Below are 21717 nucleotides of genomic sequence, written 5' to 3' on the forward strand. Positions count from 1 at the left end.
GGAAATTGCTTCGTATTTATACATAAAGTGAAATATCTTACTCCTTGTTATGTGATAATACCAAATATGTTTTATAAATAAACAAAGACAGACCACAGCCTGTCGTTTCCAATGGGGAACAAATTAGCCAAAGTCTGCAGAAGAAGCCGGAGGGGGGCATTCACATTTAAACATCAAATATATCTGTCCCACAGGTATTTGTGATAATACTGTGTCATTTCAGCAGTGCGCATGCTCGCTCACCGTCGTAGGGCACATTACTGCGCAAGTGTATTATTGCACCAGTAGGGAGGGAAAAGTCCCCGACCAGACGAACGAAAGATGCGGAAGCGGATGAAGAAGTGGAATCTGAAAACAATGGCGGTAGAATCAAGGAGAATTTGAGAATTGTCCAAAAGAATGAAAAACAGAGTAAACTAGTGTACAGTGATGAGAATGACCATTCGTATCTAGTAGGAGTACGGTTTGTTAAATGAGGAGCAGTTGAGCATTAGTACCAATCTTGAAGAAACCAGTTGAGTTATCCAAACTGTTGGAGAGAGTGCTGGGTAAATTGAGGAGGCAGTCTTGTTTCGATTTTGTTGTTGTGATTCTTCGGATCAGAAGGGACGTGCGTTGTGTCCTAACCGATTTAATACGTTTGAAGTCTCGTGTGTGTCTCTTCGCAACAGGGCATCCCTCAAGTGGTTATATCTGGCGTCTCGTGGGAAGTCGATTTTGAGGAGTTATTTATTGCTTGATAGAAGCACGTCGGATGAATCGTGTGGTGAATGGTGAAACAGTGAAGAGTAACGTTATCTGTTCTTATATCTTTTGATATGGAGTCTCTCCCTACTCAAGTGCAGTTAGGGTATATCAACTACAGGGTGAAAGAGAATGAGGTGGCCAAAGTCAGGGTTGTACAGAGCATTTCATATGCAGCAGCTGTGAAAAGGTTTTGAATGGTAGTGGATAGGCCTAGGCTGCAGGGGTTGCCTTTCATCAGCAGGATCCTGATATGTTAAAGGTTAAGAAGGTGGACTTTGGCATTTATAGCTATGGTAATTAATGGCACTGCCAAGGTGGAGAGAAGGTCCAGGAAGATAGAAATAATAGTGATTGCGGTAGAGCGGGGCTGAAAGATTTATCAGCGAAGGAGTTATATGGAATATTGGCACAAGCCCTACCACACTCTCAGGAAGATAAAGATAACTGGGGAAAAAATGAAGTTTTGGCAATGTAGAATTTTATTAGGGTGGATTAAGTTAGTTTCACTATTACGTATGGATTCATTTATTTAATTTTATTTGGTTTCAAACCGTCCAGTTGGTGGCGGCAATACACCTTTTGGGGTGTAGTCCGCCATAAAACCCACAGAAGAAGTGCGCATGCTCAACACTTGAACTTGGTTTTGATTTTGGTCGGCAGCATGGTTTCTACTGTAGCCGGTATGGCGGCGATGTATGTTGTTTCATGAGGCAGTGAAGAAGAGCCTTTCATTCGCACTGAGTGAGAGGGAACAAGCAAAGGCCATGGCAGGAGTATTCGACATTGATTTGGATCAGCAGGACGAACATGTGTCTGAGGACGAACTCGAGGATGGAGTGAGTTACCAAGCAAAACGTCTATCGTTATGGTAGTTAGAGCTAGTGAAGTAGGGAGGTGCAAACTAACTCGCGCTAGCTAGCCATTAGCTAGCGGAACCCAAGGCGGTCTTGACGTTGGTGGCTAGATGGTTAGCTAACCAACTAAAACAGATAGACCTGCTATGTCTTCTCAAGAAACTATCCATGTTTCGCCTGATGTATTGTCTCTAATAGTTACCTTCTTTCCCTTTGTGCTGTTGTCTTTGCCCAATGTTTGTACCATGTTGTGTTGCTAATATGCTGTGTTGTCATGTTGCTGCTATGTTATTGTCTCAGATCTCAATATAGGGTTGTGTTTTGTCCATATTTTTATTTTTAATTCCCGTCCCCGCGTGAGACCTTTTGGTAGGCCGTCATTGTAAATACGAATGTTCTTAACTGACTTGGCAAGTTAAATAAAAATGAGGCACGCATTGATGGATTCGTTTAACAACCAGAATATTTTTTGAAGTGCATCAGCTAATAATTGTCTAGAGTTTTTTTTTTAAACACGTGAAACCACCTGACCTCTGTCATGCGCATAATAATCAGATTTCTGCATCAAGTGAAACAAGTGGTTGTACTCTTTCAAACGATTTATTTTAGCGTCATTAGCTTGTTTTTCTTCAGCAGTCTGTCTGCCACTAGACTGAGATGCAGTCAGTCCCTTATGAATAAACAGTAGCAAATAGTAGTTTAATTTCTGAGATACAAAAGTATTTTATTTGTGTACATTAACCTGGTAATTGATTGTGATATGATTAAGAGGGGGGGGGGGGGGGGGGGGGGGAATCTGTGCTAGGGTGTGGTGCCTGGCCTTAACAGGACTGATCCTTCTCCATTGCTAAGCAATTTAAATAATACACCTGTTACAGTACCATTAGGTGCTGTAAAATGTATTTCCTTTATCATATCACTATCAACTGAGTACCAGTTGAATCTAGATGCAAAGAAAATATTTTTTTTGTTTACAATTCTGCCTGAAATATTTAATTAAAATATGCAAATGATGCAATCTTATAATCTTTATAAATATGAACATATTTGAAAAGAGAAATTCTGGACACTGGATGTAGTCAGTCTAAATCTTTTGGTTTTATTTTAAGACACTCCAGGCCTGGACTTGTCCAGAGCAGTGTGTATAAATACTCTTCATCTTTCTATCTACAAAGTGCTAAAGATATAAAATGCATTTATGGAGAATATAATATTTTTTAAATATGTGATCTAGAATAAAAAGCATAGTCAACAATTCCCTCTGGGCAAGTTGGGAGAATATATCTAAGGATAACCACACAACATTTGGTGAATGCAAATGCTTCTGAAGCAGAGAATGTTTTGGGGGCGTGTGAGAAGTCTGACTTTCAGGAAGTTACAGTTAAAGACAAGTACACTGAGTTAAAACTACCAAAAGCCTATTTAGACCCAATCACCATCTCTTCATAGTCAATTACGTAGGGTGCGTTTGTAAATTTAGTCAGGCTATCTACTCTTGTGTGAGTGTGCCAGAGCGCAGAATAACTAGGAATTTACGAACACTCAACACCTGTTGAATATGGCTGGTGTCAGTCAGTAAATGTCTGCAAAAAAAGCGTAATTAAATTCATGCCAGCTGCAGAGTTAGTCACAAATGCTCTGGATAACATAAACAGCCTAACCAGCTGTGCTCAGGTGAGTAAAATGGTCAGTGAGGTGTTCTCTCATTTGTGTCTGGAAGTAGCTAGCTAGCCAACGCTAGCCAGTTAACTTGGGTGCTTGACTGCTGTTGTGTTGTCTGAATGCTCAGATCAACCCTACTTCTCAGCCAGAGCGTCTAGTGTGCGCTCTGAACGCTCCGAGAGCGAAACGATCTGAATTTATGAACTGACAATCTGACAACGCTCTGAATTTACAAACCGCGCACTTCGGCACTCCAGATTGAATTTACGAACACACGCTAAATGTCATCTCTATGAAATGGGCTTGGAAATTGTGTAATTCAATGTAGTGAGCTTTAAAATGATTGTATGTCCATTTTTAAAGTGGCTAAAATTCATACAAATGTTGACGATAGTAGGATAAACTAAAGAAAATATACATTACATTTTAATATATATATTCCTCAATCTACACACAACTCCATAATGACAAAGTAAAACAGGTTTCTAAAATGTTCAGAGACGTGTCCCAAATCCACCCCTGCATTGTCTTGTTGGGAAGTGAACCTTTTCTCCAGTCTGAGATCCTGCTCCAGAGCACTCAGGAGTTCATCAAGGATCTCTCTGTACTTCTTCCGTTCATCTTTCCCTCGATCCTGACTAGACTCCCAGTCCCTGCCGCTGTAAAACATCCCCACAGCATGATGAAGCCACCACCATGCTTCACCATAGGGATGGTGCCAGGTTTCCTCCAGACTTGACATTCAGGCCAGAGATTTCAATTGTGGTTTCATCAGACCAGAGAATCTTGTTCTTGTGGTCAGAGTCCTTTAGGTGCCTTTTGGCAAGCTCTAAGCGGACTCTCATGTGCCTTTTACTAAAGAGTGGCTATTGTCTGGCCACTCTACCATAAAGGCCTGCTTGGTGGAGTGCTGCAGAGATGGTTGTCCTTCTGGAAGGTTCTCCCTTCTTCACAGAGGAACTCTGGACCTCTGTCAGTGACCATCGTTTTCTTGGTCACCTCCCTGACCAAGGCCCTTCTCCATTGATTGCTCAGTTTGGCCGGGCGGCCAGCTCTAATCAAAATCGCATTTTATTTGTCACGTGCGCCAAATACAGTGGGTTTATTCACCTTACAGTGAAATGCTTACTTACAAGCTCCTAACCAACAACGCAGTTAAGAAAATTCCTTTAAAAAAAAAAAAAAGGAGATAAGAATAACATAATATAAGAGCAGCAGTAAATAACAATATACTACAGGAAGAGTCTTGATGATTCCAAACTTCTTCCATTTAAGAATGATGGAGACCAATGTGTTCATGGGGACCTTCAATGCTGCAGAAACTTTATCATTCACCAGATCTGTGACTCAACACAATCGTGTCTTGTCTACGGACAATTCCTTTTACCTCCTGTCTTGGTTTTTGCTCCGACATGCGCTGTCAGCTGTGGGACCTTTTTATATAGACAGGTGTGTTCCTTTCCTAATCATGTCAAATCAATTAAATAACCACATGTGGACTCCAATCAAGTTGTAGAAACATCTCAAGGAGGATCAATGGAAACAGGATGCACCGGAGTTCAATTTTGAGTCTCATAGCAAAGGGTCTGAATAGTTATGTAAATAATAGATTAAAAAAAATGTTTTATATACATTTGCAAACGTTTCAAAAAAACATTTTTTGCTTTGTTGTAATGGGATGTTGTGTGTAGATTGAGGACATTTAAAAAATATGTGTATGTGAATGAGTAAGGCTGTAACGTAACAAATTGTGGAAACAGGAAGGGGGTCTGAATACTTTCTGAATGCACTGTAGATGCAAAAAAATATAATTTCAGCCTTTGGGGCCTGGCCTTCTTCTTTTTTATTGTTGCTAGATCCAAATGAGCGAATATGGGCGACAATGCAGCAGGTTTGAATTGTGAGTATTTACAAGAGTTTCAGACTGTATTTCGGCACTCAAGCTTATGTGGCACACTTACCACAACATGTTTGACAACACAATTCTTCTTTGTTGTGTTATGCTGTTTTGTCTTAGTTGTCAATATATTTGTCCTACAGGCATCAGTGTAGTCTGATCTTTGTCAATTACAGGAACACCTTTGATCACTTTTATGATGTATGCTTTGATGAACAGATACAGGACAATTGTGATGTTAGTCCAGAGATGATAGAACTCCTTGTGCAGGACTTGTCATTCAGGTCCATTCAACATTGACTCACTGCAATGATGATGTGTATTTGACATGTATGATTTGTTTCAACGGTTGTCTTTTTTTTAATTTTTCAAGTAACATGGATGACTGTGAAAAGTTTGAAATCTCTGAAGACACCGTCAACAAAGGAACGGAGCAGATTCGTCCGGAATGCTTTGAGTTGCTCCGAGTTTTAGGAAAAGGAGGCTATGGAAAGGTGAGCTATCCCTAATCGCCCTATTCCTGGATCAAGTATTCTCATGTCTTCCCCTTAAATCAGATGGCATCAATTCAGTGAAATTCATTTTTTTTCTTTTTCTTCTTTTCCCCCAATCACATTCAGGTTTTTCAAGTTCGTAAGATGTCGGGTGCCACTTCGGGAAAGATCTTCGCTATGAAGGTCTTGAAGAAGGTGGGCTGTTTGGGTTATCAGGCTGAGATACTTGTCTCGTCTGCCCCTAAGGAACTGCACACTTAACTTCTGTGATATTTATTCTAGAGTTATTCTCTAAGTATTCCCATTGACATGACAATGAGCACAGATTGAACACTGACCTTCTTGTTACAGTAGTATAAAGAACGCACCGGTGCAGTCATTCAGACACGCAGTCAGAAGTGAAGCTGCCGAACACACAACTTAAAAATTTTTGACCGAACAACTTACCATGAAACCTCAGGGCTGTTCGTTTTTGGTAATAGGGGTTCTGTTTATAGTTTGTCTTTATTTACTGTTGCTACCATGCAGGAGCTAAGAGCTCAGATTCCTATTCTACCTCTGTTACTGAGGATGAAGGTGTTTAAACAGGCAACCAGCAGCCAACATCACTGCCAAATGAAACCCAAGGGTCCCGCCTCTTTCCCTCACGTCTTGGAAACCCTCTCGCTAATTGGCGGATCTTTGTCCATCACCATCTAGCATAACCTTCAGAACCACCCCTTTGGATTTCATAGTGCAAGCAGCACAAGTGATTTAGGCTAAACAAGGAAGTGAGTGCGAGAAATCGTAAAGTATGCGTCTTAGAAATAGTTTTCACTGACTTTATATACGCTAACTCCGAATCAATTGGATTTTGAATGATATGGTCGCTGTGATGGAACATTTATTTTGATTGCCGATTTTGATTATTTTATTATTTTTATATATATATTGAAAAATTCACATATATATTTTCAAAGTCCCATCTAATAGGCCTACAGCTGTAGCAGGCTTTCCTGCCTTGATTTCAAACAACGCTCTCTTCAAGTCCCACTTTGCTGCAGTGTTTCCAGTTTCTACAGTGGGGCAAAAAAGTATTTAGTCAGACACCAATTGTCAAAGTTCCCCCACTTAAAAAGATGAGAGAGGTCTGTAATTTTCATCATAGGTACACTTCAACTATGACAGACAAAATGAGAAGAAAAAAATCCAGAAAATCACATTGTAGGATTTTTAATGAATTTATTTGCAAATTATGGTGGAAAATAAGTATTTGGTCATAACAAAAGTTTATCTCAATACTTTGTTATATACCCTTTGTTGGCAATTGACAGAGGTCAAATGTTTTCTGTAAGTCTTCACAAGGTTTTCACACTGTTGCTGGTATTTTGGCCCATTCCTCCATGCAGATCTCCTCTAGAGCAGTGATGTTTTGGGGCTGTTGCTGGGCAACACGGACTTTCAACTCCCTCCAAAGATTTTCTATGGGGTTGAGATCTGGAGACTGGCTAGGCCACTCCAAGATGATCAATGGAAACAGGATGCACCGGAGTTCAATTTTGAGTCTCATAGCAAAGGGTCTGAATAGTTATGTAAATAATAGATTTTCAAATTTTTTTTATATACATTTGCAAACGTTTCAAAAAAACATTTTTTGCTTTGTTGTAATGGGATATTGTGTGTAGATTGAGGACATTTAAAAAATATGTGAATGAGTAAGGCTGTAACGTAACAAATTGTGGAAAAAGGAAGGGGGTCTGAATACTTCGTTGCCCGGGCGGTGTGTTTGGAATCATTGTCATGCTGAAAGACCCAGCCACGTTTCATCTTCAATGCCCTTGCTGATGGAAGGAGGTTTTCACTCAAAATCTCACGATACATGGCCCCATTCATTCTTTCCTTTACACGGATCAGTCGTCCTGGTCTCTTTACAGAAAAACAGCCCCAAAGCATGATGTTTCCACCCCCATGCTTCACAGTAGGTATGGTGTTCTTTGGATGCAACTCAGCATTCTTTGTCCTCCAAACACGACGAGTTGAGTTTTTACCAAAAAGTTATATTTTGGTTGTCATATGGTCAGATGAAATCTCCCAATCTTCTTCTGGAGCAAACTTCAGACGGGCCTGGACATGTACTGGCTTAAGCAGGGGGACACGTCTGGTACTGCAGGATTTGTGTCCCTGGCGGCGTAGTGTGTTACTGATGGTAGGCTTTGTTACTTTGGTCCCAGCTCTCTGCAGGTCATTCACTAAGGCCCCCCCGTTGTGATCATTTTGACCCCACGGGGTGAGATCTTGCGTGGAGCCCTAGATCAAGGGAGATTATCAGTGGTCTTGTATGTCTTCCATTTCCTAATAATTGCTCCCACAGTTGATTTCTTCAAACCAAGCTGCTTACCTATTGCAGATTCAGTCTTCCCAGCCTGGTGCAGGTCTACAATTTTGTTTCTGGTGTCCTTTGACAGCTCTTTGGTCTTGGCCATAGTGAAGTTTGGAGTATGACTGTTTGAGGTTGTGGACAGGTGTCTTTTATACTGATAACAAGTTCAAACAGGTGCCATTAATAGAGGTAACGAGTGGAGGACAGAGGAGCCTCTTGAAGAAGTTACAGGTCTGTGAGAGCCAGAAATCTTGCTTGTTTGTAGGTGACCAAAAACTTATTTTCCACCATAATTTGCAAATAAATTAATTCTGGATTTTTTTTCTCTCTCATTTTTCTGTCATAGTTGAAGTGTACCTATGAGGAAAATTACAGGCCTCTCATCTTTTTAAGTGGGAGAACTTGCACAATTGGTGGCCGACTAAATACTTTTTTGCCCCACTGTATATGCGGTAGCAATTGAGCCTGGGATGAGGTTATGGAAACTCCTATGTGTGCAGCAGACATTTTCCAGCATTGGTGTTTAGCATGGTTGACTTAATCTGCCGTGTCAGAACCCAGCACTGTGCATGTAAGTGGCTATGTAGCACAGAACCTCACACAAATGACTGACCATGCTCTGCTCTTGTGCTCTGGCTTCTAGTTCTGCCACAGGGCTCCGGCTTAATCCAACTGAAACGGATCTACTATTGGACCCAACGGCTGAAATACAGTATACTGATATAAATGCAACATGGAGCAATTTCAAAGATTTTACTGAGTTACAGTTCATATAAGGAAATCGGTCAATTTAAATAAATTCATTAGGCCCTTATCTATGGGTTTTTTAGGACTGGGCAGGGTGGGCCTGGGAGGGCATAGGCCCACCCACTTGGGAGGCAGGCCCAGCCAATAAGAAAGGTCTTTATTACAGACAAATACTCCTCAGCACCCCCCCACACCTCCTCAGACTATCCTGCCAGGTGTGGAGGTCCAGGGATGGCGTGGTTACATGTGGTTGTGAAGCCGGATGGATGTACTGCCAAGTTCTCTAAAATGACATTGAAGGCAGCTTATTGTAGAGAAATTATCATTTAATTCTCTGGCAACCACTTTGGTGGACATGCCTGCAGTCATCATGCCAATTGCACGCTGCATCAACTTGAGACATCTGTGGCATTGTTGTGACAAAACTGCACGTTTTAGTGGCCTTTTATTGTCCCCAGTACAAGATGCACCTGTGTAATGATCATGCTGTTTAGGCAGCTTCTTGATATGCCACACCTGTCAGGTGGATGGATTATCTTGGTAAAGTAGAAATGCTCACAAACAGGGATGTAAAACATTTGTGCACAAAGGTTTTTGTGCGCCTGGAAAACTTCTGGGATTTTTTATTTCAGCTCATGAAACATGGGACCATCACTTCATATGTTGTTTATATTTTTGTCCAGAGTGGTTTGAATGTTTTGGATTCCTTTGAGCCAACAAGATTTGCACATGATCTGAACCTGAGGGCGAAGATACCTACATTAATGACATGGCTCAGAGCAGAGAGGTTCCCTCCCTTTACTAAGGCTGGGCTGGGGAGAAAGGGAGAGCAGGGAAATAATCATCTAAACCAGATACCAAATGAGAATTTCCTTCATGCTGTTATGTCTTCAGAGCGTCTGGATCCAGTAGTCAGTTACCTACCATCAAATGCATATCATACCTCAGTTTCTATCTGTAAGAAATGTTTCATTTGGGCTGACTAACTTACCATACTATTACCAGGTTATTACCACTTTGTTCTCTGCTGTGAATGTAAAGTGCTACCATTGTTATAATACTGACAATGCTTGACAATCCAAGCCTTGTTTGATCCCTCCAGGCCATGATAGTGCGTAACGCTAAGGACACTGCTCACACCAAGGCAGAGAGGAATATCCTGGAGGAGGTGAAGCACCCATTCATAGTGGACCTCATCTATGCCTTCCAGACAGGGGGCAAGCTGTACCTCATCCTGGAGTACCTTTCTGGTGAGTGGCTGAGGCATGGTGTGTGCGCATACACACAACACAGCGTAGTGTACACTCATTATTCGCGCACACAATGGCAAATAATTAAATGCTGTATTTGTTATTTGTAGGTGGGGAGCTGTTTATGCAATTGGAAAGGGAGGGGATCTTTATGGAGGACACAGCGTGGTAAGTGATCAGTCATGCTGGAGATGTGTATCTGTAGTGTGTAGAATAGATATGAGTTTCTGGACCCTGCAGTCCTCACTCCCATGTGTCAACAGATGGCAGATGAAGGTAGTGATTACGTAGCATAATGTTGAACCATTTCTAGAAGCAGACAAATGTTTAATGTTCGAATCTAGCGATAGAAAGTTGTTTTTGTTTTAAACCTATCCCAATTCGTAACTCTTACCTTTAAAAATTCGGAGTTAATGCCTGAACTTAACCTTAAACACAATTTTACGTTTGGAACAACTTTGACATTTTATGTTTGAGAAACATGGATGAATGTCTAATCCTGACAGAGCTTGTTGGACTTATTCCATGTTTTGTTGTTTCAGCCTGAATTCAAAATGTATTAAATGTATATATTTTCTCACTCATCTACGTGCAATACCCCATAATGACAAAGTGAAAACATGTTTTTAGAAATTAACACATTTATTGAAAATTAAATGCATAATTATCTTATTTACGTAAGTATTCACACCCCTGGGTCAATACTTTGTAGAAGCACCTTTGGCAGCGATTACAGATCTGAATCTTTCTGGAAAGGTCTTTAATAGCTTACCACACCTGTATTGTCCAACATTTGCCTATTGTTTATTATTTATTTGTTCAAGTAGATTTAGTCAACTGTAACTTGGCCACTCAGGAACATTCACTGTCTTCTTGTTATGCAGCTCCAGTGTAGATTTGGCCTTGTGTTTTAGGTTATTGTCCTGCTGAAAGGTGACTTCATCTCCCAGTGTCTGGTAGAAAACAAACTGAACCAAGTTTTCCTCTAGGATTTTTGCCTGTGCTTAGCTCCATTCCGTTTCTATTTTATCTTTAAACTCCCCAGTCCTTAACGATACTCATAATATGATGCAACTACCACTCTGCTTGAAAATATGGGGAGTGTTATTCAGTAATGTGTTGTATTGGATTTTCCCCAAACATAATACTTTGTATTCAGGACAAAACGTTAATTGCTTTGCCACATTTTCTGCAGTATTCAGTGCCTTATTACAAACAGGATGCATGTTTTGGATATTTTTATTCTGTGCAGGCTTCCATCTTTTCACTCTGTCAATTATGTTAGTATTGTGGAGTAACTATAATGTTGTTGATCCATCCTCAATTTTCACCTTGTCACAGCCATTACTACTCTGTAACTGTTTTAAATTCACCATTGGCCTCATGGTGAAATCCCTGCTGGTTTCCTCCCTCTCCAGCAACTGAGTTAGGAAGGACTCCTGTATCTTTGTAGTGACTGGGTGTATTGATGCACCATCCAAAGTGTAATTAAGAACACCAAGCTCAAAGGGATATTCAATGTCTGTTTTTATAAAAAAAATTAGGATAGCAATAATAAAGTGGTTGAATACTTATTGACTCGAGACATTTCAGCGTTTTACATTTTTTATTTGTCAAATGTCAAACACACTATTCCACTTTGACATCATGAGGTATTGTGTGTAGGCCAGTGACAAAACAATCTAAATGCAATCCATTTAAAATTCAGGCTGTAACACCACAAAATGTGGAAAAAGGTAAGTGGTGTGAATACTTTCTGAAGGCACTGTAGATGCCATATTTGCTGAGGCACACTGTGAATGTACAGTTGAAGTCTGAAGTTTACATACGCTTAGGTTGGAGTCATTAACTCGTTTTTCTACCACTCCACAAATTTCTAACAAACTATAGTTTTGGCAAGTCGGTTAGGACATCTACTTTGTGCATGACACAAGTAATTTTTCCAGCAATTGTTTACAGACAGATTATTTCACTTGTTACTCACTATCATAATTCCCGTGGGTCAGAGGTTTACATACACTAAGTTGACTGTGCCTTTAAACAGCTTGGAAAATTCCAGAAAATGTCATGGCTTTAGAAGATTCTCAGTCTAATTGACATCATTTGAGTCAATTGGAGGTGTACCTGTGGATGTATTTCAAGGCACCTTCAAACTCAGTGTCTCTTTGCTTGACATCATAGGAAAATCAAAAGAAATCAGCCAAGACCTCAGAAAAAAAATTGTAGACCTCCACAGGTCTGGTTCATCCTTGGGAGCAATTACGAAATGCCTGAAGGTACCACGTTCATCGGTACAAACAACAGTACGCAAGTATAAACACCATGGGACCACGCAGCCATCATACCGCTCAGGAAGGAGACACGTTCTGTCTTCTAAAGATTAACGTACTTTGATGCGAAAAGTGCAAATCAATCCCAGAACAACAGCAAAGGACCTTGTGAAGATGCTGGAGGAAACAGGAATAAAAATATCTATATCTAGAGTAAAACGAGTCCTATACCGACACAACCTGACAGGCTGCTCAGCAAGGAAGAAGCCACTGCTCCAAAACTGCCATAAAAAAAGCCTGACTACGATTTGCAACTGCAGATGGGGACAAAGATTGTACTTTTTTGGAGAAATGTCCTCTGGTCTGATGAAACAAAAATAGAACTGTTTGGCCATAATGACCATCGTTTGGAGGAAAAAGGGGGGTGTTGGCAACCCGAAGAACACCATCCCAACCGTGAAGCATGGGTGTGGCAGCATCATGTTGTGGGGGTGCTTTGCTGCAGGAGGGACTGGTGAGCTTCACAAAATACATGGCACCATGAGGAAGGAAAATTATGTGGATATATTGAAGCAACATCTCAAGACATCAGTCAGGAAGTTGAAGCCTGGTCGGAAATCCGGTCGGAAAGCCGGGTCTTCCAAATGGAGAATGACCCCAAGCATACTTCCAAAGTTGTCAAAAATGGCTTAAGGACAATAAAGTCAAGGTATTGGAGTGGCCATCACAAAGCCCTGACCTCAATCCCACAGAATATTTGTGGGCAGAACTGAAAAGGTATGTGCGAGCAAGGAGGCCTACGAACCTGACTCAGTTACACCAGCTCTGTCAGGAGGTATGGGCCAAAATTCACCCAACTTATTGTGGGACGCTTGTGGAAGGCTACCCAAAACGTTTGACCCAAGTTAAACAATTTAAAGGCAATGCTACCAAATACTAATTGAGTGTATGTAAACTTCTGACCCACTGGGAATGTGATGAAAGAAATAAAAGCTGAAATAATTCTCTCTGCTGTTATTCTAACATTTCACATTCTTAAAATAAAGGGATCCTAACTGACCTAAAACAGGGCATTTTTACTAGGATTAAATGTCAGGAATTGTGAAACACATAGTTTAAATGTATTTGGCTAAGGTGTATGTAAACTAGAGGTCGACCGATTATGATTTTAACGTTTGAAACGCTATTAGGCTTGAAGTCATAAACAGCCTTTCATCGCCCAGTCAGACTGCTCTATCAAATCATAGACTTAGTTATAACATGATAACACACAGAAATACGAGCATTAGGTCATTAATATGGTCGAATCCGGAAACTATCATCTCGAAAACAAAACGTTTATTCATTCAGTGAAATATGGAACCGTTCCGTATTTTATCTAACGGGTGGCATCCCTATGTCTAAATATTCCTGTTACATTGCACAAACTTCAATGTTATGTCATAATTACGTAAAATTCTGGCAAATTAGGCGGCCCAAACTATTGCATATACACTGACTCTGCGTGCAATAAACGCAAGAGAAGTGACACAATTTCACCTGGTTAATATTACCTGCTAACCTGGATTTTTTTTTTAGCTAAATATGCAGGTTTAAAAATATATACTTCTGTGTATTGATTTTAGGAAAGGCATTGATGTTTATGGTTAGGTACACATTGGAGCAACGATACTCACAGCATCAATTATATGCAACGCAGGACACGCTAGATAAACTAGTAATGTCAGCAACCATGTGTTGACTAGTGATTATGATTGATTGTTTATTATAAGATATGTTTAATGTTAGCTAGCAACTTACCTTGGCTTGCTGCATTCGCGTAACAGGCTGTCTCCTCGTAGAGTGCAATGTAATCAGGTGGTTAGAGCGTTGGACTAGTTAACTGTAAGGTTGCAAGATTGAATCCCCCAAGCTGACAAGGTAAAATTCTGTTGTTCTGCCCCTGAACGAGGCAGTTAACGCATCGTTCCTAGGCCGTCATTGAAAATAAGAATGTGTTCTTAACTAACTTGCCTAGTTAAATAAAGGTGTAAAAAAAAAAATTGGGCCAAATCGGTGTCCCAAAATACCAATTAACGATTGTTATAACTTGAAATCGTCCCTAATTAATCGGCCATTCCGATTAATCGGTCGACCTCCTAATGTAAACTTCCGACTTCAACTGTACGTGATGTAAAAGTTATGTTTTTTTTTCTGCAGCTTCTATCTGGCAGAGATTTCCATGGCTTTGGGACACCTGCATCTGAAAGGCATCATCTACAGAGACCTGAAGCCAGAGAACATCATGCTCAGCAACAACGGTCACGTCAAGCTCACAGACTTTGGCCTGTGTAAAGAATCAATCCATGACGGCACTGTTACTCACACCTTCTGTGGCACCATAGAATACATGCAAGTTATGGTCCTAATCATTAAACAACGAAAAGTTAATGTCAGCGTCCTAGTCTGTTGTAAACGTCCCAGCTCCTCAGAGCAATACGTACTCTTTTGGTTGCACATAGGCTTACCTGACTGTCCTCCTCACCCACTCCCCTCCCATCTGTCACTCCAGGGCCCCAGAGATCCTGATGAGGAGTGGACACAACCGGGCTGTAGACTGGTGGAGCCTGGGAGCTCTCATGTACGACATGCTGACAGGAGCAGTGAGTACAAGTCTTCTTTCAAGAGAAACATTGATTTTCTTCAAAACGTATGTACTCTGTACAAGACATGAACATTTAATTGATAAATATTTATGTTTAACCTCAGCTGGACAAAATGTCAGTATTGTAGTTAGATATACCTTTTATTTTACTCCACAGCCACCATTCACTGGGGAAAACAGGAAGAAGACCATTGACAAAATCTTAAAGTGCAAACTGAACCTGCCACCTTACCTCACACAAGAAGCTAGGGACCTTCTAAAAAAGGTACGGGTGTTAGATGTTCTAATAATAGTGTATTGATGGCATTTCAGGTAGGCTTTGCCTTCTGATTGTTTAATGCTGGGCTGTCCAACCCTGTTCCTGAAGAGCTACCGTCCTGTAGTGCTGAGCGATTTGTTTGAGGTCGGTTCGATTATTCAAAGATAATCACGTTTCTTTTATTTGTTTCATTAAATGTATTATGTGGGTTGAATGCTGTAACACAGAATTAAAACAATTAAAGTCCCATGATGGTAGTGACTGTCCATTACTGCTCATCACTTATTAACCATAATTTATTGACATTAACTTACTTTAATAAAATATTTCCGTTTTATTTGATAGCTTTATTTCATTCCAAGTCATCTCATCTCTATAGAACTGCTGTCTGACAAAGTCACTATTTTGTAGTTCTTCAAAGTAAATAAGGCAACCTTTTTTTTATGAAGGTCTCTTTCGTAGCAGGCATAAAAGAAACACACTGTTGGAAACTACAACTCCCTACTACATAGCACAGTTCAGACTGGATCTGATTTATCTCAAGAGAAACTGTTTAATGTGTGCATTGAGCTCACAGAAGGGGGGGGGGGGTGTGTGTAACGAAATGGAATTCAAATAATTGAACCTACTATAATTTATAGTTTTCACTCCAACCCCAATCTAGCACACCTGATTCTAGTAATTAGCTGGTTGATATGCTGAATCAGGTTAGTTACAACTGGGTTTGGAGCGCACCTACAGGAGGCTAGCTATTCAGGAACCGTGTTGGAGGACCCTGGTCTAATGTAACACAAGTCAGATCAGATGAAAACCGAGGAGCAGACTTGCATTACCCGTCACTCCCTCTGTTCCAGCTGCTGAAACGCAATGCATCGTTACGGCTGGGGGCAGGCCCAGGAGACTCCTCAGAAATCCAGGTAATACAGTTTAAACAGACCTGTTGTAGGATTAATAGAATGTTGGTGGTGGTAAAAAGAGCAACCTTCATGTGTTGTGGCTTTCTCTGGGAAAAGTAAAGTTATTCTGTCCGCTTCTCCAGAGCCACCCGTTCTTCAGGCATATTAATTGGGATGATCTTCTCGCTCACAAAGTGGAGCCTCCATTCAAGCCTTTTCTGGTGAGCCGTTATTCCTTATTCATAGCATTTCCATTGTGAACAGCACCTGTGCCTACCAAGTCCTCCTTGACCCACAGAGACTAGAGTTTAACCGGTTTCCTTCTTTCCTTCCGTTGCAGCAATCAGCTGATGACGTGAGCCAGTTTGACTCCAAGTTCACTAGCCAGACTCCCGTGGACAGCCCTGATGACTCCACGCTCAGTGAAAGTGCCAATCAAGTCTTCCTGGTAGGCTGCCTACTGCTTACTCTGCACATTCCGTTTGGTCTCGTGTTTGTGCGCGTGTGTTTTACTGTGTGCACGGCTGCACATAAACGGGTAGGCAGAAGCTACACTCTTTGTTTGTTCTCTTTTTGAGAGAGAAGGAAAAAAATAGTTGGTTAATGCATTGCATCTGTTTTTTTTTATGAAACCGATATAGTTTAATGAGTGTTTCATTGCACATCTCCTCCGGCCTATGTTTTGGTTGTGATTGACCATGAGGACAATGACTGTAATCTTCCCTGTGACAACCTCCCCACAGGGTTTTACGTATGTAGCCCCCTCTGTCCTCGAAAACATCAAGGAGAAATTCCCCTTTGAGCCAAAAGTCAGCTCACCAAGAAGGTTTCTGGGAAGCCCAAGAACACCAGTGAGGTAATCTTTTTTTTCTGTCTAATTTTCCTCTAAGATTTGTGTAGAAATGGAATTTTCCCATGAAGTTGTCCTGACCACCAGTGTTTGAATCCAGTGTCATTCTGGTACTCGGTTCTACTGGGATTTATCCTCACTGTTAAAATGTCACCATTCTGTCTGCCCTCCCCCAGTCAGTACTATAGTGTACTACTCTAACCTTCCCTGTATCCTCTTCTCTTGGCCCCCCAGCCCAGTGAGGTTTGCTGTGGGGGACTGCTGGCCCCGGGCCCCCACCCAGGCTGGAACCTCGTCCCTTGGGGGTTTTGGGTCTGGAGACCAGCCCATGGAAGTTGGTGTGGAGCAGATGGCCATTTCCTCTGAGGTGTCTGCCCCCCTGCCTATCAGAAAGCCCTCTGGCAACACCACCACAGGTGGCCCCTTCAAGAAGCAGGCCTACCCCTACCCCATCTCCAAACGGCCCAAGCACCTCCAGATGAATCTATGACACTGCTCCATCTAGAACTTCTTTCCTAAATCCTCCATTCACTTATTTTTTTTATTTTAAGAGACTTATAGAAATTAAATAAATGACTGACGGACCGTCGGCACCATTCACCAGCTCCTTCAGACGCACCTTCCATCCCTGCCTCCCTCCCTCCTTTCCTTCCATCCCTGCCTGTCCCTCTCTCCCTGGTTGGGCAGCTTGGCAGCCACACAGGGCTTTCTACCCTAGCAGATATGACAAACTATAGGAGCCTCCTGTTAGGGAGAGGAGGAACTAGGGAGAGAACTCCCTCCCACCAATTAGAGCTTTAATCAGACAGCAAGAGGTCTTGACTACTTCCTTCAGCCCTGTAGAGTATATCTGGAGGAAGAGATGAGAGCAGTGCTGCTAGATGCTGCTGTCAAATTCCGGTGTGCTCCACTGGGCTGGCTTCTCATGACACGCTGGTGCTTTGTACTTTAGGTGAGCGGGGACAGAGTGTTACTCCTGATGCAGCAGTGCTTTCCCTCACCAGGAGTGAGACATTATTGATCAATGAAACTGGGTAATAGACTTTTAAAGCCTGAGGGTGGAGATGATTTCCCCTTAAATGCCTCTACTTCATTTTTAGAATTTGCTGACGAGGGGTTACAGGATCCATTGTAGCTGAATACAGTAGATGGAGTCAATCACAGTGACACAATGTACACAGAACACAATATTCACTGTAGACTCAGTTATCCTGCTATATATAGTGTATTACATTGTTCAATTTATAAAAAATATGGAATCAACAATTCCTTTTTCTGCTTTGTCACTTGAACATCCCATCAGGATAAATCTTGTAGAACATGTCTGGGCCGTGTTCTGTATGTAGAAAACGTATTGACACTGAGTGAAACAGGAAGGTACAACCTGAACTTGTCCAATGAGAACATCGATTTCCCTGATCCCTACTTAACATGACCCTGAGCCACGTTCAGTTGCCAAGCGTTGTTGTACGTTGCCAATAGAAATGGCATGAATAGAGCTGACATGATTCCTTGTTCTACATGTCTACATATCACATTTATACCTGAACGTTGTGTCCTTCTGAACACGCCCCACGTGTGGTGTCATTGATGGAGGGGCAGCTAAAAACACGACGTGTACTATTTCAGCTGAATGCATCACCTCCTGCCCCACTTATCCTTCAATACCAAATGCTGACACTGCTTTACCAGTCTGACTGGATCTCTAGGTAGATGGAAAACCATTTATGTATGTAGTACGTTTTTGCGTTGAATGTAAACTGACTCGATGCCTTTTCGAGTGTCACTTACTCAGATGACCCACATAAGTTCTCCACGATTATGATGCATGCAGGTTTATTATAATATTATGCACCTATTCTTTTTGGGCGTCTGCCAATTTGTGATTGTCAGAGACCAACCGAGAGCTTGTCTTTTTGTAATTGAAAGAAGCAAAGCATTGAGGCCAAATTCTCGTCACCACTGCCTTTTAGTGTTTAGCTAATCGCCAGGTTGCATTTTTCTAATAGTGTACCTGGCTAGGTGCTTCATGGATGCTTCCCTCAGTCTTTATGCAGCCTTGGTGATATCAGTAGGGCTAGTACCTCTGATTCCATTTTATCTAGGGATTGTTTGAAATATGGTGTGACTTGAAGCTTATGTATGCATATATGTGGTCTTTAACTGTCTTAGCCTCTGGAGAAAAGCCATTTGATCCTCCTCTTCCCCAAACAGGAACATTTGTCACATTAATAATAATCCAATCATACGGTTCTGTCTAGAGGAAGGCAGCATGCTTCCTGAGACCTAAACTTGAAATGATTCCTTTCTGTCTAGCGATGTAACAATATTTGCTCCAGTGAGTTTAGATACTGTAGTCCCCCCCACCCCCCACCGTGGAGCTATCAGATTCACATGACCAAGATAACGATCATGTTTAAGTGTGTGTGTCTGTGATTTGATAAACTTGAAAATATGCCTCATTCAATAAGCAAACAATTGTACTATTCTGTATATTTTTGAACCAGGCAGTTTTATTTGGGTCGTTCTCTGGAATCTGTTAGGCCTACGTCATGACTGATAGGTTTGTAGAGGGACACACACAAGTCCTTTTCAATACAATTGAATGTGTATCCTGACAAAGGATTTCCTATTCCAAGACAGGTTTATTCAAGTATACATTTTCACCCCCTTGTCTGCTTGTCAGTGAAGGAATGGACAAATTGCTTTGGCTTCAGGTTCCATTGGAGGATGTTTGGTGTGCTTCAGAGCAACTTTCACCCCCACAGTGACCATGGCTTACCTTTTTTGAATATATTTCTAATCCAACTTCTGTTTTATTTTTTACAAGTGCCATTTATATATTTTTTCCACTGCATCAGTCACACTATGCAACCAATGTATTTATGTATTTTGCATTATGTTTAAAAAATGTCTAAGTATGTTTTTTCCAATGAATCTGTTTTGAGAAACCTCAATGCAGCAGTTCTTTAGTTTGGAATAAAGAATGTCTTAATATGTAAGGTGCAAAATAGAATCCTATTATACGAGGGACAAGTTCAGAAAGTCAGGTGCAAAATAGAATCCTATTGAAGTACAGAAAGTAACTTTTTGATCATCTTGTGCCGGCTTCTTTAATTCTGAAAAAGTGATATTTAATACGTTGCCTGCAGCGTTTTGATACATGGGCTGTTTAGGTGTGTGTGATGAAAAAATAGTCACTGATGCAAAAACGAATGGGGGGTTTGGGGGATGTGCCTTTCTTGAAGAAATTGCATGTATTTTCAGATGTGTATGGAATGTTAGTTACTGAGGAAGATGATTAGACCATATGTTTCTGTCTCTAGTGGTATAGGGTCTTTGATGAAGTGGTTTTCTGTGCTGCTCTAACCTGTTGATACTGAAATGATCTGAATGATACTGATCTGAGTGATTTCTCTCAAGTGGTTTCAGAGCTTGATGACCTTTTTTATAGTTCAGTGTTCAACTGAAACAAAATGAGTGAGTGTTTGGGAACATGAATATGATTGATCTTCTCATTAGAAGACTGCTGCAAACAGTTAATCAGAGTCAATATTTCACCCCTATATTTATTCCTAGACATTTCAGGGGGTTTGGATGTTGATAGGTAAGTGGATGGATGTGAACAAAATAAAAAGCATTACTGAGTTGAAGACTGAAAGTGATTATAGTGCAACCTGGATGGAATATGCAACCCCAAAGTTACTGCTCAACTCAACAGCAGTTGCACAGGAATGGCCAAAAGGAACACTGACTTATGGTAAGTGTGATTGTGGCCATCTAGTTGTGCTAAATATCAAGCTGTGTCTTCTGACATTTTTCTTCAGTGAAAGTTGTAATTGTCATAGGAAATCCTGAATAAATAGCCTGAAATTCTTCATTTACATTGCACTGCAGATGTCGGCTGAATAGGAAATTACCTTCAGATGTCAACCATGCTTCAACATGGATCTTCTGTGGTACAGATTGAATCCTGTCCCTAGGTTGCCTTGACCCAAGACTAGTTATTGGCTGCAGTGCCTCAGAACTAAGCACAGGAAACATGGTTAAGAACCAAACTAAAATGACTGTCACTACCTGAATAGATGTGAACTCACACAACTGTTGAATAAATGCCAAATGCAAAAATATCAAAAATGTTACTGAGTTACTGTTCATATAAGGAAATCGGTCAACTGAAATCAATTAATTAGGCCCTAATCTATGGGTTTATGATTGGGCAGGGGCGCAGCCATGTGTGAGCCTGGGAGGGCATAGAACCTGCCAATCAGAAAGGGCTTTATTACAGACAGAAATACTCATCAGTTTCATCACCTGTATGGGTGGCTGGTCTCAGATGATCCCACATGTGAAGAAACCGGATGTGGAGGTCCTAGGCTGGCGTGGTTACATGTGGTCTGGTTGTGAGGCCGGTTCGAGGTACTGCCAAATTCTAAAAAACAACGTTGGAGGCCGCTTATGGAAGAGAAATGAACACTAAATTCTCTGGCAACAGCTTTGGTAAATATTCCTGCAGTCAGCATGCCCTCAACTTGAGACATCTGTGGCATTGTGTTGTGTGACAAAACAGCACATTTTATTGTCCCCAGAACAGGGTGCATCTGTGTCATGAACATTCTGTTTCATCTGCATGTTGATATGACACACCTGTCAGGTGGATGGATTATTTTGGTAAAGGAGAAATGCTCACTAACAGGGATGTTAACAAATTTGTGCACGTAATTTGAGAGAAATAAGCTTTTTGTGTGTTTGGAACATTTCTGGGATCTTTTATTTCAGCTCATGAAA

General features: G+C 41.1%; 1 protein-coding gene across 3 annotated transcripts; it reads left to right on the plus strand.

Annotated features, from left to right (window-relative positions):
* The first annotated feature begins 291 nt into the window (after window positions 1-291).
* On the plus strand, window positions 292-20982 carry LOC110533646 (ribosomal protein S6 kinase beta-1). Of its 3 annotated transcripts, none has more exons than XM_021618061.2 (14): window positions 292-1583; window positions 5120-5163; window positions 5534-5654; window positions 5781-5849; window positions 9863-10010; window positions 10121-10178; window positions 14480-14671; window positions 14832-14922; window positions 15082-15189; window positions 16038-16100; window positions 16223-16300; window positions 16420-16527; window positions 16823-16935; window positions 17164-20982. In XM_021618061.2, the coding sequence occupies exons 1-14, from the start codon at window positions 1443-1445 to the stop codon at window positions 17417-17419; spliced, it is 1590 nt and encodes a 529-aa protein (XP_021473736.2). In that variant the 5' UTR covers window positions 292-1442; the 3' UTR covers window positions 17420-20982. The 3 variants fall into 3 exon arrangements, with proteins under 3 accessions (XP_021473736.2, XP_021473738.2, XP_021473737.2); XM_021618062.2 differs by having other exon boundaries at window positions 1409-1583; window positions 5081-5163; window positions 17164-17419; XM_021618063.2 differs by lacking the exon at window positions 5120-5163 and having other exon boundaries at window positions 1408-1583; window positions 17164-17419.
* Window positions 20983-21717: the final 735 nt, after the last annotated feature.

This window comes from Oncorhynchus mykiss, chromosome 10 (genome assembly GCF_013265735.2).
Source record: "Oncorhynchus mykiss isolate Arlee chromosome 10, USDA_OmykA_1.1, whole genome shotgun sequence".
Lineage (NCBI taxonomy): Eukaryota > Metazoa > Chordata > Actinopteri > Salmoniformes > Salmonidae > Oncorhynchus > Oncorhynchus mykiss.